The 18866-nt window shown below is 37.9% G+C and overlaps 1 protein-coding gene across 1 annotated transcript in view; it reads right to left on the bottom strand.

Annotated features, from left to right (window-relative positions):
* GRIK3 (glutamate ionotropic receptor kainate type subunit 3) overlaps positions 1–17030 on the bottom strand; it is an 849506-nt gene extending 832476 nt beyond the window's left edge. Inside the window, exon 1 of the mRNA XM_073665899.1 lies at positions 16267–17030. Within this exon, the coding sequence (XP_073522000.1) occupies positions 16267–16381 (115 nt within the window). The 5' untranslated portion in view covers positions 16382–17030. The remainder of the gene's footprint in view (positions 1–16266) is intronic.
* Between the last annotated feature and the right edge of the window lie 1836 nt (positions 17031–18866).

The raw sequence follows: 18866 nt of genomic DNA, 5'->3' as shown, positions 1-18866 counted from the left end.
AGAAGAGCAAAATGATCAATTCTAAGTACACAGTTTTTTATAATATGATGAATACAATGTATTAAGAGGATAAAAACTTTGATTGGAATGCTTCTTTAACAACGAAAGTTATGAAAACATGAACTATCTAATTGTACATTTAATTATAGCCTGATGAAGGCTGATGAAGAAATGGTGAAACGTGCGTTGGGGCGGCGGGGACTGCACACAATCAACAGCATCTAATGTAATTTTTTTTTATGGACCTTGTACTTATATATTTATTGATATGATTCAATTCACATTGGTTCGGACATATAACCATTTTATATGGTTCTTCAACACTGCCTCATGAGATGCTTATTCAGCTGGTATTGTGTATTGCGTATCCCTATATTTAAATAGAAGCACCTGTTTCTGTTTTTAGCTATTTATATTTTGTTCATTTAATAAATACATTTTGGGTTTAATATGCTCATGGTGTTTGGGGTTGTTTTATGCCCTTCATATTGGTATAACTATAGTAATGTATTGCGTGCTAGAAAATTTCTGGACAGGCTGCAATTTGTATATTACATATACTAGGTGGCGACAAAAAGAAACATACAGCATATCATGACACATATCAACAGCAAATCGCAAAATCATGTTGTTCTAAAAAGCATGTGATCTTCAGTCATGGGAAAGATAAAAACTTAAGGATTCATTACTATAGGTGGCTAGACAGACAGACACATAAATAGACAGACAGAAATAATTGAAGCTTTATGCTTCAAATATCTAAAACAAGTTCATTTAATTTTTGTCTCCTTCTTCAAAAAACACATAATCCTTGACACACTATGTCATAATGACACAACACACTTGGATGGCTTTAGAATTGGACAAAGTCAAGGTTTGCTATTTCCAAAAGCCAAGTAAAATCCTTTTTTAAGTCGACTGATGTTTAATATGGCATTTTATTTGAGCAATGAAAGAATTTCCACAGGGTGTTGGAATAAAGGAACCAGTTTTTATGTTAGATTGTTAAGATAAAAAACTCATCTTGATTGGTAACAGCAGTTTGGGGAACAGAAGAAAGGATACAACAGGTGTGTTATGAGAAATGATAGATGAGAGCTTTAATATCATAATGCATTGCTTTCTGTGATCTCAACACTTTTTGTATGAGAATAGTTGTTTTGAATAGTTGGTGTTGTAGTTATTATGAATAACTATTCACTGTATGAACAATGGGTTGATCCATGCTATTAGCAGGAAGCACTGTATTGTAAATGGATTGCCAAGGCAATTCTCTTGCATATGCCATAATTTAGGATATTGGCGTCATACAGAGAGTCTAAGAAAGTATGGTTTCCATTCTGACATACCTGTCCCCTGTCAGTTATTACATAGCATGCCTTTTATATGCATGACCAGTATGCAATACCACATCCTTCCCTGCATTGGCTAGAAAAACTAATGTCTGCTTCCACAAAAACGGCCAATATTTTTGTAGGAAAAGATTATCTTCATGGTATTTGTTTTACAAATTTTACATAAGAATTCATTTCTACACTATAACTTTTCCTGGAGCAAAAATAATTCTCAACAATTATATAGGTGATGCATTCCATAATATATTATATAGTTATAAGTAGGGATGAGCGGAGCTGCAGAATTTCGGGTTCTTGTACCCGACCTAAAATTCATTCCAAAGTTCGGGTCAGGTACCAGAACTGTACCCGAACTTGAACCAAAATCCGAACCTCGTTGAAAACAATAGGGACCCGGTGTCATGACACAGCTGTCGAAAGATCCGGGACCAGGGGCACCTACCCTGTCCCTAACGCTAGGGGGCACCCTAGCACGCCCTATTCCCCGGGATATCGCTGAAGGTAAGGATGCTGGTTCCTCTGCCCTCGCCCTACCTCCTGAATTAGCCTTCTGTCTTTTCAGAGATGGGCGCTACAGTGCACCATAGTACACTAACCCGACGACCAGGGCAACACAGACAAGGGTAAACAGAAAAACTCCAGGCACACAAAATATTCACTCAAATATAACAGGAATGCACCAGGGTGTGAAGGTAAAGGAATAAACCAAAGTAGAGAAGGTTAAGGGATAATCACGAATGCAAACCAAACAACAGTCACTGATTACTCCTCCAACTCTCCTTCTCATTACAACTCCTCTCCCTCCATTAGCCATGCAGCAAGAGCTAGCTCTGAAAAGGATTAGTATCAGAGCCCAGCTTATAAAGGGAAAACGAGTGCTAACCAAGCTCAGCTGTGAACACAGAGATTTCCAACATGGCAGTTTAACCCCTGTGCTGCCAGAAGAAAATAAACACATTTAAAATGATGGAGAAGTGCTTCTTCTTGGAGCTGGAGTAGGAGCCATCCGACGATGTGACCCTCTGGCTCCACACTGTCGCAGTAACGCCGTGACACCCAGACTTTTGAGCCAGAAACTCCAGTACAAACGCCAAACTTGTAAGATTGGGTTCCCTCATCTTTAAGTATTATATTAGCATTATAATTATCAATATAAATTAAGAAATCTGTCTTCATATCCATCTGTACATCCATAGTGTGACTTAGGTATATCAAATTCAGATTCGGTCTCTACAGATCAATAACAGCTCTACTTGATTATATTATGTAACATGTACCCGTCATCATGGTGAACCTGAGGATATTCTGCTGACATACACAATTGCTTCTACTTTGTAAGACTCGTACAATCACTCATCCATGTTATCCTATATCTTATGTTATATGATTGATTATTCAGCTGCAACTAACACTCCTATTTATTGACAGATTTTTCAACTTCCATTAACAAAGTAACCACATCACTAAAATCCATCCAGACAGCCAATAACATTAAAAGACAAAAAAAAATACAGAAAGACACAAAAAGTGACAGTGACCTGATATGATCCCTGGACACCTATTACTGTCTACAGCTGTGGAGGATATACCGCAGAACTATATCATCAAGTGGTACAAACAAGAAAGACCTTCTACCATGTAAACTGTCACCTGTAAGCACAACTGCGGAAGAAATAACCTTTAGAGTGAAAATGAGAGAAGTTTTATCAGAGGCGCTCTGCTGTCAGCTACCTTCCTTATAAAACTCTTTTAGCAGAAGCTGCTGTCATCTTCTTAAAGAAGAGCGAAAGAGAGATGTTCAGGCAGACTATAGTCTAGAGTGAAAAAATAGCAGTCAAGGTATTAAATTGGTTATGGATGACAGAACAGGTTAGTAGTAATTTTATTGCCAGTAACCTAGGTTCAAATCTTAGCATGACTTCCTTTGACCTTGAAAATTTCATTTTTTCCTGGTTGAACACCACCAAGACATAAAAAATAGAAGCTTAACAACTCAGTCTATTATTTTACGACTAGCAAATTGTAATACCCGATGAATTGTGCTAGAACAAGAAACCTCATGGCTTGAATGTTGGAAAAAATATTCGATTAGACTTTGATTTCTTGTAGATTGTAAGGCAGGGTCTTTACTCTTCTTTTTCATCAATCTGGCACACTTATTGTTGTTTATGCTTATGTTATATGCCATACTTATTAAATGTACTGTGGTTTAGTGGTTACCACTAAAACCTTGCCATGCTGGGATCCTGGGTCCAAATCCCACCAAGGACAACATCTACAAGGAGTTTATATGTTCTCCCTGTGTTTGCGTGGGTTTCCTCCGGGTTCTCCAGTTTCCTCCCACATTCCAAAGACAAACTGATAGGGAATCTAGATTGTGAGCCCCAATGGGGACAGCAATGACTACTTATACTTAGCACTTTTGAACTACAGGAGCTTTAAAATTAATATTTTTATGTGATTTTATGCTTTTAAATAGTGTAAGGTTCTCTAATTGGAACAATTAAAAGAGTTATATAAGATTAAAAAAGGCTAAAAAAAAGTCATGTTCACTTTAATGGGGTTAAACTGCTATCCAACATACAGCCCATGGATAGGGGTATAGTGGTCCCTGGGAGGGGGGACAGAAACATATTGGCAGTCATATGCAACCATTTCAATGACTATACCCTGAAAAGATTGTCCACTTTAAATAATTAATGCTGACTAATGAAGCTACACCAATTATTGCCAGCTGCAGGATCTTTTTAGGGAATGTGGAGCATTACATTGTGTCTACTGATATCAACAGGTGCTCTGCTGATGTAATGGAAGGTCGCTGTCTGCCCAGCAGTGAGATCTGCTCCCAGGCTGCACCAGCTAAAAGGGGGAACAACATAAGCAATTCTTCCTTATGATTTTGTTTGCATGTTGCATGCAAATTTAGCATAGAATGCTAATCTGGATTTAAGGAGTTCAGTTCGCTTTTTTATCAAAGTACAAAATGATTTTTAAGTTATACTCTATTCATTAAAGAACAGACTGGATTAGTGTTATCAATACTCGAACCTACAGCCAAAATATATTATAAAGTGAAACTCAAGCAAAGAAAAAAATAACTATAATAAGAATTGGAGTGCTTGACTCAACCACCTTGGCCTTTATGGCTCCATTATTTAAAGCACCACTCCAGTGTTTTTTTTATTTCAGCCGTGGAGTGGTGTCACTAATGTAAGTTCCCTGCCTCTAGTCTTATATTCATCAGCCGCTTTCTTCAGCTCTTCCTGACGCCGCTCCAGTCCTCCATCACTATCTTGTGACTGCAACATCTGACTGTCCGGAAGTCAGAGGTAACAATCACAAGCTCTCAGTGTAAGTTTATGAGATTCTCATTCTGGCTTTGTTCTGACTCTCATACACTTACATTGAGTAGTGACTTCCAGATTACCCAGCAAACACTGCAGCAATCTGGCAGGTCACAACCTGCAGAATACTGACCAGAAATAAGAGGTATTGATCACAAGCTCTCAGTGTAAGTCTATGAGAGCCTCATTCTGACCTTGTTCTGGCTCCCGTAGACTTCCAGCTCAGGCAGCCAACACTGGAGTGATCCGGCAGGTCATAAACTGCTGGAGACTGACCGGAGCTGTGCCAATGACAGACGAAGATGGCGCCTGGTAAGTAGAAGACTAGGGGCAGGAACATTAGTTTAGAGCAGGGATGTCAAACTCAAACACAGAGAGGGCCAAAATAAAAAACTTGGATAGAGTTGTGGGCCAACCAGTATACAGTATAATGGGCACCACAAAGTCCTCCATATAGAGTAATGGGGCCCATATAGTCCTCCATACAGAATAATGGATCCCACATTGTCCTCCATTCAGAATAATGGGTCTCACATCATCCTCCATACAGAATAATGGGTCTGACATCGTCCTCCATACAGAATAATGGGCCCCACATCGTCCTCCTTAGAGAGTAATGGGCCCCACATTGTCCACCATACAGAATAATGGGCCCCATATAGTCCTTAATACAGAATAATGGGCCCCACATAGTCCTCCATACCGTATAATGGGCCCTCATAGTCCTCCATACAGTATATTGGGCCCTCATAGTCCTCCATACAGAATAATGGGCCCCACATAGTTCTCCATACAGTATAATGGCCCCACATAATCTTCCATAGAGAATAATAGGCCCCTTATAGTCCTCCATACAGTATAATGGGCCCTCATAGTCCTCCATACAGTATAATGGCCCCACATAGTCCTCCATACAGTATAATGGGCCCCACATCATCCTCCATATAGTATAATGGGCCCTCATAGTCCTCCATACAGTATAATAGGCCCTCATAGTCCTCCATACAGAATAATGGGCCCCACATAGTCCTCCATACAGTATAATGGTTCCACATAATCCTCCATACAGAATAATGGGCCCCTCATAGTCCTCCATACAGAATAATGGGCCCCACATAGTTCAACATATTGAATAATGGCCAGATATAGAGGTGGTGTTTCTGGTGCCTCAGGCCAAATAAAACCACCCTGCTGGCCAGATTTGGCCCACGGGCCAGAGTATGACACGTGTGGTTTAGAGGCACCACTCCAGCGCTGCAATAAAACAAAAGCAGGAGTGGTGCTTTAATAATTGAAAGGTATAGGAGCTTTGCATAAATTATTTTTTTATAAATAAAGTATGAATGTCTCAATAGGAATACAATAAAATACAGATCTACTAATAAAGGCATGTAATATTGCTGGTTCATCCTAATACTTGGTGTTCTTCTGTGTGCCGCCTCTTCTCACTTGCAGCTGTAGCTATGCGTCCTTTATGTCCGGCTTTGTGTCCCTGTCCCTCGCCTCCCCTCGTCACAGTTTACTGTTATGAAGCGAGAAGATCAGTGCAACTGAGGACACTCTGTCCATTCAGAGCAATAAAGTAAATAATTGTTATCAGTACCATAGATCCTGGCACGGTAACGTTCCCTAGAATATCCAAAACGCCAACGTTTTAGACTTCTGGAGACAAATGTGCTCGCCTCCCCTCTGTATAATACTTTCATAGGAGAAAACTCTTTGCTTGCATAATATAAAAGCTTTTAAAGAATTGATAACAGCACTGAAATTATATTCTACGTTGCCATGTAAATGTATGTATTCACTGTGTTTATCACCTTCCTTCTATTTTATTATCTCAGTATATCCCTGTTTTTTTTTCAACCAGTCCATATGCTTTGTATGGTCTAGAAATATAGCTTATTTTTATAAGGCAACACAATGGGAATATCCACAGTACTCTAATCTCACATTTGTGCAATCTTTGTATGATGTACTGCCCTCTACTGGCAGCTAAATGGCACTATTGTCACATAAACCAGAAGAGCTAAAAACATATTTACGGAACTATAAACTTGAAAGACATCTATTTATCCCTGTAATGTTACATTTTAGAGAGTCTTCCTGGAGCCATTGTAAGCCTCAGCTTGTGTTTGTATACTGCCATCTTGGTCGACGCAGCAAAGTTCAGTTAGTTCAGACAATGTGCTACGAAATGGCAAAGGATACGTTATTTGTGGCTTCCCATAGAACTGCGAATAAAACCATTAACTTATTCAATTTCAGGTTTTATACGGAGTGATCATCCTCCAGTCGAATAAAAAAAAAATGAGTTGTGACAATTGCTTATCTCGGCTCTGCTATATTTGTACTGAAATGCTAAAAATCTTGTCTACTGTACCTCTTTTACTTTATGCCAATGACAATTAGGCTGACATGCCATCTGAAATATATACTAAAGGTTCTTCTCAACTTCCACCATCCACATTTATGGAAAATCGACAAGCCTCATCCAGGATACAGTCAAGCTTATATTGCTACTTCAAGAACTTTATAGACTTGAAACGCTTCCTACAAGCATTATATATATATATATATATATATATATATATATATATATATATATATAATACACACAGATTTTCATCTTTTAAGCATATGGAGGAGCCATAATAATTTCAAGGAAGACAATTCAGGGCGGGTAGTAAATCGAAAACGTGTGTATATATATACACATATATATATATATATATGTAGATATATATATATATAGATATATTTATCTACCTATGAGTATATGTATATATTTATATATATTTATATTTATATAGAGTATATATATATCTATATTTATATAGATATGCCTATCTGATATATATACACAGAGAGAGATCTGTCTTTATATAGATATATATATATAGATATATAGATATATATATATATATATATATATATATATATATATATATATATATATATATATATTCCTTACTAGCTACCCTGAATTCTCTTCATAGATATTATTACGGTCCGTCCATCTGTTTACATGGATGGGCTGATGTAATCTGCTGACAAGGTAGCAATTGAAAAGTGATTTTTAGGGGATTTGATGGTCACATAGGAAAATGAAGTAAATGCGAGTAGGATAGGAGGGTCAGAAGGTGAGAATGAGGGTAAGGGAAGCTCGGAGACCTGAAGATGATCACTGCAGCAATAACAGTGGCTGCTTATTAGAGATAAGTAAAGCTATTAATGTACTCGTATTGTCTGCCTTTGGTGAACCTACTAGCAGATATTGCGGACTTATCAATATATTCATATAGCTTCTTTATTACCAAGCATACATCATCAATAATGCACAGTTCACCTTTGATTTTCCTAAAATGAGCCCCTTCCTAATGGCAGCAGCCCCTCTCGCCATCCGCATAGTAGTCTGCTTCTTTTAACTTCAGAAATATGAAATACCATTTGTGATGAAGGAAAACAAATCTATATGTGAAGTTCTTGCACAAGCTATTATTACATCTAAAGGTTAACATCTTCTTGTGATTACATCCACAGTAAAGAGAAATGGAAAAATAGGAGCGGCATCTTATCCAGTGATAGAGACAGAGCTATTGTATTTAGGAATTCTATAGATGCAGGCTATTGATCCGTGCAGTAATGTACAATCACATAGTAATCACTAGAACTGTTTCTTGACACTTTCTGGAATGAACAAAAATATTTTTTTTTCTTGCGACACATTTTGCTATGGTGCAATACTTGGATTTACATTTATATGCTAAGGGAACAATTGAAAAGTATATGAATATTCTGATTTTCTGGAAATAGGATAACGCATTGAGTCGTTTTTGCGTTGATCTTGGAGTGGGATCTGTTCCCAAAATCCACATGAAAAAACACTGGAATAAACATCCTATTGATGTTAACACGTCAATGTTGCACATGGTGCTGTGTAAAAAAAAAAGAGAATTCTTGGGACGTTTCTACTAGGAAAAAAACACTCCAAATTTCACTGAATTGATCAACTGAAGCAGAATAAAATGCTACGTACATAAAAATGCATAAAGAATGTGCAAAAATGTTTCCATAAAAAAACTTTCTTTACTGGATATGTCAGGTACAAAAAAAAAACAAATAAAAAAATCTCCATGTGAAGATAGGGTATGTTCAAATAATTTTTTTACATGGATTTGGAGAAAATCCAGATGAAAAACCGCTTAATAGGCTCTTTCAATAAGATTTCTATTCATTTCAATTGGGAAAAATCCTGGAATAAATCCTAATGCATCTCCCATGTGAGAGTTTGCTACTGCTGTACTCAGTGTAGATACTCCCTCATGAGCTTGATACATCAGCAGGACAAATCTCTCCTGTCCTGATGGTTTGCTACAATGGGTCTGCGCAGATACAATGTATCAGTCTGGGGCTTATTTTGTTGAAGGCCGGCTGCAATCGAGCGCATGAAAAATCTAGGAAAACTCAGCCGATTTTCATCTTCTTTTCATCCGTGTGTCCGTTTTTTTATGTCCATGTGACATCTATATGAGATCAGTTTTTATACATCTATATTAAAAAATGTACAAGATCAAGTACACTTTTCTAGGTTTATTATAGAAATGTATCCATAAAAATCGGATGTTTTTTCTTACGCACCCATAGATTTGAGACTTGGAAGAAAGTATGCATGTTGGGATTTTTTCTCATGGCCAGTCGGACCAATCGAAAAATCATTCATCTGAGCATATTCATACTGAATAACATGGGTAGTGTGCTGTCCAATCAAAAATTAGATAGAGCACATCTGACTTATACGTTTGTCCGCATGAGCCCTAACACACAGATTATCTACTGGACATTGCTGTATTACATACGTACGTGCATAATTGGTGGTGCCTCCTCCCCAGTAAAATTGTCATATACAGTAATATGCAATTGATTGGTCCAAAAAATGAGATACCTGTCAGCAGATTCCGATGATGTCAACACTATGTGGGCATCCCTGCTGTACCCAGTGCCTGCTCTAGGAGCAAAGAAAGTACGACATGTTGGATTTTAGCATTGCTAATCCTTTGTCCCCCCAGAATATAAGGGTTGTCAAAGATTTTTTGGTAGCTCCATATGCGTCTGTCTCTATGCACATAATTGTGTATGGAAGAGAGCTGTATTTTTGGAAGTGCTTTCTATACAGCAGTTTGGTGGGAGAGGCCTCCCTGAAAAGTTCCTATTACTATGAACCTTTTAGGGTCTACAGTAAGACAACATTAAAGCACTTTACATCTAAATTTTAGGTTTTCTTAGCTATGGCTGAAAAATATGTGGCCTCGAAACTGAAGGAGGGTCAACGCATATAATCACAGAACCTTGAGACCCTCTGCCGAGCTATATCTGCCCATTAGCCTCCTGCACCACCAGTCTGCAACTCTGTATAAATATGCATGTTTTAAAAGGACTACGGGCATCGGGGAGAATCTTCTGCTTGCCATCTGCTCTTGTTAGGTTGAATTACATGTGATGACATCTAAGGATGACATTGACCCTGTAGAGCCCCTCCACTATATGCTAATACTTCGCTAGCCCCCGTTGACGAGAATTTGTCATTACTGTCAGGCTTTTTACACTCAATTACTGAATTACATTTTTTATCTGAGTATTGAACTATTTTCTGTACGTCTACATGCGGACATGTATGCATATACCGTATATATATATATATATATATATATGACTCACAGTGATATGTGGCAATTTGTCATCTCTTTCTTCTGTACTTTACTGAATGTAATATGAAATATTCTGAATATATATATATATATATATATATATATGTGTATATATTATTTTAAATTGCGGTTAACAATGTAGCAGACTGAGTATTTTTTATTTATTGTAATATAGCACATAATTAAATTTAGGATACAGTTTAACCATTTTAAAGAGTACAAGATTGCTTCCAATATTTGTAAGTAAAAATCCCATTGCAATTAGTATAGTCCTATATTTCTGGCCTTCCGCACGCTAATTTTAACCTTCGACTGCCCTCTACGCTGACATTCTTACTGATTCTGCCACTGCGGGTAGCTTGCAGTCACTGTGTCTCTAGGAGATTCCTGTATACATGTGCTAGTGTAGAGGCAGACAGATCCTGAATGAAAATCAATATGTTTGGGGTTTTTCCAGCTAAAAGCAAATGGCTTTAGACAAGTGGTTTAGTGAACGTCGGGGATACATCACATTTGGGAAATGGATTTTGTACAGAGTACTGAGTCACACTGTTGAAGTTAATGCAGTGAATACGTGGTTGATACTTAGCTTTACAGACCAGTACATATTAATATAGGATGACGACGACAGTGCTCAGAAACCATTGAAATTAATATTTCGAGCCCTGCAGGGTATTGGGTGGTTACATTGTGATTATTCCCCTTTTTACGTCACTCTGTTGAACTGTTGTAGAGCGGGGGTAACACATTACTGGTACTAGATCACTCTGCATCTGAACTTAGCCTGTAATAGTTAATCTTTTGGGGAAATTGACATCTTCAGTCCTTCCTATTGTGTTTTGAGGAAACTATGACCTTGGATAAGGTGACTTAACGCTTCAAAGATACTAGATTTGCAGCATTTCTTCCCCCCCATACTGATTAATCTCATGTTTTCCTTTCCTATTTTCACAATCTTCTTCCTTGCCTTCTTGTATCCGTCACATGCCACTTGCCTTTGTTAGGCTATTTATTTGTTTTTCAGTGGTGTGCATTTGTTGGGCATGTGCCAAATGGACCTGTGCCAAGCTTCAAAGCTTTAACATTCTAACTTGGCACTAAGATCAAGTATGTCAGAAGCGTGAATTTAAATGTTCACTCTATAACCACATGCTACATTAATTTCCTACCACAGGAATAGTGCATGATGGAAGGAAACATAATGTTGGCAAGTAGAGCTGAATACATTGAGGATGCATTATGAACAGTGCTTCCCATGTCAGATATAGGAATTTACTATGAACTGAACCACATATTAAATGAAGTGGATCAGTTGTTGGCAGTCTACAGTATGTAGTGCCAATGAATAGGAAGAGACGCGTTACAGACTTTTATAGGGTCAAAATCTTAGAACAATAGCAAAGTCCTATCTTACCAGAGATACTCATCTGTTTATAATAAGAAATAAAGCTACTAAGACCTATTCAATAGTCCAGACCCAGATGGGTCCAAAACGCACACCAAGACCAATATTTAGTATTTTTGTAAGGAAGGAAAATTATCCATGAAGCAGTTGATTACTTCCTCTATCACCTACACGACAGCATCCTTGACTTTTTTCCCGAACAACTTTCAGCCTTACATATTTAGAGTTAGTAGGAAAGTTTTTTTTATTGCTTTGTAGCCAGCAGATGGCGACACCATGGAAAAAGAAACCTAATTTTTCTCACCCTTCTTTCTGACGCTGCGTTGAGACTCCACTACATAATTTTTTTAAAGAAACTATTTTCAATTGATTTTCAATAAGAAGGATGTAACAACTGACAATAGTCAAAACTGTGATAGCAGATGGCATAGGACGTGAGTCACAGCAGGTAAGCCATGCAAGTAGGCCTGTCAACGTCTTAAGGTACAATCAAATCACACCTTATTCGTGGAGTAATGAAAAATAAAACGTTAGTTGCAAAATGCAGAATATAAGGAGACGCTTCACTTTCTTCTGAATTATTGAGTAGCGATGCACCGTCTTTCTGATTCTGCCCAGTATTTATTCTACTTCTCTATTTGTAGTCTCTGACCAAACGCTGATCATTTTGCAACTTTTAATTGGTTGCCACAGCTAATGATCACACTGGGTAAGGAAGGTGAACATGAAAAGCTCAGCCGCTGTGTATCCTGACACTGGCCTTTGATATGTTGGGTGATCTGATAGCGGTGTGTAGACCACCTGGTGTTACCCAGTTTTATTACGAGAAAGCACTTCATTTTATTTCTAATCCTACAGCTCCCATGTAGAGTTTGTGGTCAAAACGTACAAGATGGAATAATGTTTATGTGTACCTATTAACAAATGGTAACATAAGGAATATTCCAAGAAGAACTGAAGACAAATATTCCGAGAAAATAATAGAGTAAAAATATGTATACAAATATTATTCTAATAATGGCAAGACTTCACACACTTTTTATTCCAAGTTCCAATGACCATGAAGACAATCTTAATATTTAATAGAATAGACAGATATAGAAATAGAAGATAGATAGACAGATAGACAGATAGATAGATAGATAAATAGATAGATAGATAGATTTTTCCTTTACCCCCTCTCTTCTGAGGCCATTTCAATTTTTGGTGTTTTATTAAACATTAACCCTCTATCAGTCAATAATTCCAATATTATCACCAGGACAGTAGTTAAACTCATCTAGGAACATAATAAAGAACAAGAGAATTGCCAGAGGAGCAAAAGCCTTGGTTGTAAAGATAATGTTTATGGTGGGCATTAAAGAAAAAGCAATATAGCAGATAATATTGTCTGGATAGAGAGAGCCAGATTGGAGAAATGAGCCCTGAAATCTCAAAAGCAGGAATTAATGGTCATTAAATGTAAAGAATGATAAGGAGCAAATAATATCAAAGTGTGAAGAAGGCTGACTTCTTTCCCCATAAAATGAGATATATCCTTTATTATAGATTCCATTTACTATACAAAAAAAAATAAGAAGGAAGAGTCGAGTTTATAGACGACATCACGTGAAAATCCCAGCGCAGATTATGTGTAGACAATATGAAACACTAAATGTGTGACTTCTAAGCTCCACAGGTTGAGATGTCACAATGTACAACATCCATCAGGGATCTTCGCTACAGCTTTGCCTTGATGTATCACAGCTTGTAGAAGTCCAAAGAAGAGACCGTCATGAACATAATCCCATAAAATCTTGTGTTTCACAGTTTCTTACAATAAATAATACTGTAAAATAAGCTGATAGCAGAGATCCCGAGATACTACAGTTGCATTATAGTTAGGTAAGAAGATACGATAGGGGTAGTATAGATACGAGCGGGTTTCCATTATGGCTATATGTTATGGCAATACCCATGATGATTCACAATGCGTTCATGTGTACATATGTTATTATATGAATGTAGTGCTCTAAGCAATTATTAGTACTGTACATTTGGATGCCCGCAAATTAGAAGAAAAAGGACTACAGTAACATTTAATGTAGTATTATGGATGAATAAGTAATCTGACAGTATTCTTTCCTGATCAACAATCAAGTATAATAGTATTCTTGTCCTTCTACTATCATATAGTGTTTTTTTAATTATTTTACACTTTTAATGTCATTTGCTGCACTTATATACTGTTAAATAATAATATCAAGTTAATAATGTGAAAAATATCTAAATTATTGAATTTAGACTGATCAGCTTCCCAAGCCCTGGGTATAGAGTAGGCAACAATGTTAACCCTATTTGATCTCTGACCTACTTGCTGAATTCAAGTTTACAATAAGCCTAAGCATTTCAGTTGAGGCCATTTCTTTCTGGCCTCAGATGATGATCTGTCAGTATTCAGTCAAGTTATTTTATGACCGTCATGCGAGATCCATAACTGTACATAGATGACTTCCTAATGTACCAGAGACTCATTGTTTCCTTACTGATCTGATCAACAGATTACTAACCTCTATGATCAAACCATATGGATAGTCAATAATGTATGTATATATATATATATATATATATATATATGCTTAGATAGATAGATAGATTTTTCATCGGAGGGAAATTTTACTAAATTAACCCTATACTGTTATTGTCCTGTCCTGCGGCAGCGAGAACCTTGCACATAAAGCCAACGCATGCCATTTTGCTGTGGGTTTTTTACTTAACCGTGTGAGGGAACTGAATCAAAAATATTAAGTGGTTATTTGAATTTATTGCAAACTGTTATAGTGATGAGTAGTAAGAAGTTTATACCGGTCAATGACCTTTACATTGATTGCCACCATTACCAAATCCTCGCCAGTCTTAAGCATAGTATGGTTTATTATGATGTGTTACGCACTATTTCCAGGTTACTTTATAGGTCGCCCTAGCACTCACGCTTTGTAGTGCAGCATATTCATTCTAGTTAACTCTTAACAAAGTGTCAAAGTCATTCACTTTAGAATTTCGGCTAATAAATCCTTTTCAAAGCATACTCTTTTCACCACCTGCTCCTTGGACTCCCTGAAACCGCTTTCCTTCCAACATTGTAAAAGACATAAAAAAAAGGCATTGTCTGGAATGAAATCTATTTCATAAACAGAAGACCAACTGCAGAATGGCAAAACTATAGAAAGCTTCTTGCTACATAGGGACCTTGCCATCATTAAGTGTTCTAAAAAGGCTAAAAAAAAGAATATTTTTATTCAACAAATTCAAGATATAATCTGCAGGGATACCAGAAAATGTACAATAAAACATAACAAAGCACAGCAGCCATTATAATAGTACATATCATGTACAGCTATATCACTCCAAGTATATATATATATATATATGTATATATATATATATATATATATATATATATATATATATATATAATACATGGACATAATCTAAAGGGCAGTCACTACACAACAAGTAGATCACCTGCAGTACTTTGATTTGTACATATGTTCCTTGGGCCAAGAGGGTACTGAACTGCCTTCATTAAAATTACTGATGGGTATCACAGGGTGCTTACACTCCTAGACTTCACTATAAGTTGTCATAAGACAGGTAGGACTGTCCTGTCTCCGTGCCTAATAAAATGCAGATGTTAACCTAATTTGGTTGAGCGCCTGTCCTTGGGGAACAAGTAGATTAATAGACACCCAAGGTCAATAACAGAAGACAGCCCAGTCCATAACCTTAACAGGATTGTGAGCTGGGAAGCTTCCTGCATCTACTTTGCTTCTTTCCAAGCAGATTAACTTTGTGTTATACATCCAGAAAGAGCTAAGAACGATGAGACTTATCCCAGACTATCACAGGGCTCTGTGCACACAAAGCAGGCGGCATAATTGAGAGCTGCATTCACTGCTGATCTGAAACATTGCTTAGGATAATGGGTAAATCCTTTACTTCTTTCTTAGAGACTAGACATCCACATGTAGAAAGCTGGGACAAAATATCAAGAACAATGAGTGTACTTGATGATCTGCATGCTCCCACTGTGGATACTGTGCTATTAACCCTACCCTGTCTGTGCCAGGTGGTCTTACGTAGAGGAATGTATGGCTCTACAACTTTTAGGAGAGCATTGCTTGAACTGCCATAAAAATGATTTTTAGTGCCTATTATGGGTATCCTCCTGCATGCAGATATATAGTCTCATATCTACAATGTGTCCTCAGGGACCTCTCCTGTAAACTCTGCAGTAAGAAAACGATACAGCAAAAGAGGTATAGTCAAATGTCAGGAAAATGGACCGAAAATCCTAGAATATCCATTTCCTTGACCAATTGTGTGCAGTCGAAAGGGGGTTAACCCCATTCATTGACATTTTTGCAGCTGAATCTCAAAAAAAGGAAATAAGTGAGAGAAGAGCATGCAGGACTTACCTATTCGGATAACATGTGGCATTCCTTGACAGTCCTGAAGCCAGAAGATGTAGCAGAGCACAACTGGCCAGCACTCTAAAACCATACTCCTAAAAGAGAGCCAGTAATGTGTCATTGTTAGAAGCAAAATCCCCCTGAAGTTAAGTTAATATGGAATTCCCTGGGACTTCCTTCTTGGTTTTAAGATTCCAGTGATAGCCCAAGACAGTCACAGTTGAATGCCTCTGCACTGCACATTTTAGCAGACTATCCCCCAAGCCTGAGCAGCTGAAATCAAAGGTTAGGAGATGCTTGTCCTAACCACAAAAAAAAAATCTTCCCTGTGTATGTGTTCTCCACTGGTTTCTGCTTCTCCCAGTCCCATTCACCTGCTGGAGACTAGATGCTTAGATGCAGTCCTCATTGATGCTATCAACTGGTCCTTAGCAAAGCTGTGGAGTGGAATCCCAGACATAGAGATCAGGAGCTCCCTAGGGCTTGGGAAGAAGGAAAGACAGATGCAGCAAAAGCCATCCTGCAGCTGAAGGAAAAAAAGATATATTCCCCTCTCTGGCTTCAGAGATTTAGCACAAGTGAGAGAATTGGACTGACAAAGGCAGACACACTCAGGCAGCCTGCCTGCTCCACATGCAAAGCAGCGACCATCTCATGACTGTGATTTGTTCAGTGGGAGAATACAATTCATTGCACTTGTGTGTAGTCTTTAGGGGTGGATGGGTGGACTGAAAATAGAGACAAACAACAGGGTGAACCTGGATTACCAGCGATATCTCGGACATTGAAAAATAGGGGTGTCAGAGCTGAACGCACACAGGGTGACTTCCAGAGAACCCCTCCTTTTGGCAATCAAGCTACTTATTTCGAGCGGGTAACCTGCCAGAATTTGCTTGCCATTAACATTGTGTAATTTTTTTTCCTCTTTTCTCGCTTGGTGACAAATGCATGGAGAAACGAATCTTTAGTTTTGCAGGTGCGGAGGAAGGTGTGGCGTATTGTTTCTTCTGATTCTTATTCATCAGAATAGGGATTTCGGTAAAGTGCTTTATCTGATTGTAATAGCAGCATTAATATTACAATGACATTTCTCACTGATTATCGGGACAGGGCAGCGGGTTTTATGCTCGACATTACAATGAGATGAACTCACAATGAAATATGGCAAAAAAACAACCTTGAAATATACCCCACGTAGCAAAACATGAACAGAATATAAAACAAATGCCTAACCGAACCCAATTCCCAAGATATTCAGTAGTCTACACGGTAAAAATAATAATGTAGGTATACCTGCAAATGATTCTGTCTTACCTGCGCTAAAGTAGGGGTCATAGTAGTAATAAAATCTATTATTCATAGACCTGTACATATGCAATAACTGTACACATGATTACCCATAGGCATAGGGATCAATGATCAATGCCAAGCCATACGCAAGTGAAACCGCTTGCAGATCCCAGAGGGTACTTTTTATAATATTACTAATATAGATAAGCATTTTCTTTTTAATTACCTTATATAACTCATCATGAGACGGCAAATAAGCCGATTCTCGGTATTGTCAAACATGGTGGAGACCTCATTCTCACATGCTTGATATAGATGAAAATGAGTTATATTCATACTCTGCTGTTAGATATTTTTTTAATGACCATTGATATCCATTGATGAGCATTATAAAAAGAAAAAATATATGTGAGAAATCAATACGATCACATACAGTCAGATCTGCCATAGGCAACAAAGCATTCTGGGTTCACTTTTCTGCAGAGCATCCATGAATTTGAAAGATAATGCAAGATCCATAAAGGAAAGTGCCAAATAGCAACACACCGCAGATTTTAGACCACGTTCACACGAGTAATGACCGGAGGTCCGAGAGAGATCCAGTGAGTCAGAAACTGAGACAGAGACAAAAATAAATAACACTTTCTTTACTAAAACAGGGATTAGACTAAAATTCAGTATTTCATGAATCAGTGTCAGGTTCTACCTGGGACACTGTCTCTACTAAATACACACAATCAGCAAAAGCTGAAATCAATGCGCCAATCTCAAGGTTTCCAGCTTATGTGAATTATTCTAAAGATCTGGAACAATTTTACCTAAACACAGTGTCAGTCTAGTGAGGGCGGTCTATAGGGACCTCCTGAGATGGCACACTGAGTACAATCCTACCACTATTAACAATAACAATGCATGAAACTATACCAATTGCTCTTATACCCCTATTATAAGGATATCCGGGTATCTTAAAGTTACGGTACCGTTAACCTTAGATGTAGTCTATCACAGGCCTGTGAATCGCAGTGGCTGCAGCTAGTCCCGGAAAACTTTGGCGCCAAAACAAAAGCAACGTTCACAAAATTTGCAAAGGTTCCTTGTCTTGTCGGCCGATGCCGAGCCCACACGCCAGGGACTTTAGTCCTGTAGCCTCAGGTTGAGGTCTGGGAAGATCTCTTCACAAGGCTTGTCAGTATCCTCTCAATGTGAATGGCACCGGACCCCATCTCTGCTCTCGTAGTCACTCACTCTTTTCCAGACCACCGACCATGTGCTCCGTCACAGAGATGTATTCCTCAGTCACTTTCCCTTCTCACTCG

The sequence above is a fragment of the Phyllobates terribilis genome, unplaced genomic scaffold (genome assembly GCF_046119375.1).
Source record: "Phyllobates terribilis strain yellow unplaced genomic scaffold, ASM4611937v1 Scaffold_2__4_contigs__length_985480577, whole genome shotgun sequence".
NCBI classification, from domain to species: domain Eukaryota; kingdom Metazoa; phylum Chordata; class Amphibia; order Anura; family Dendrobatidae; genus Phyllobates; species Phyllobates terribilis.
This window is presented reverse-complemented; position numbering and strand designations above follow the sequence as displayed.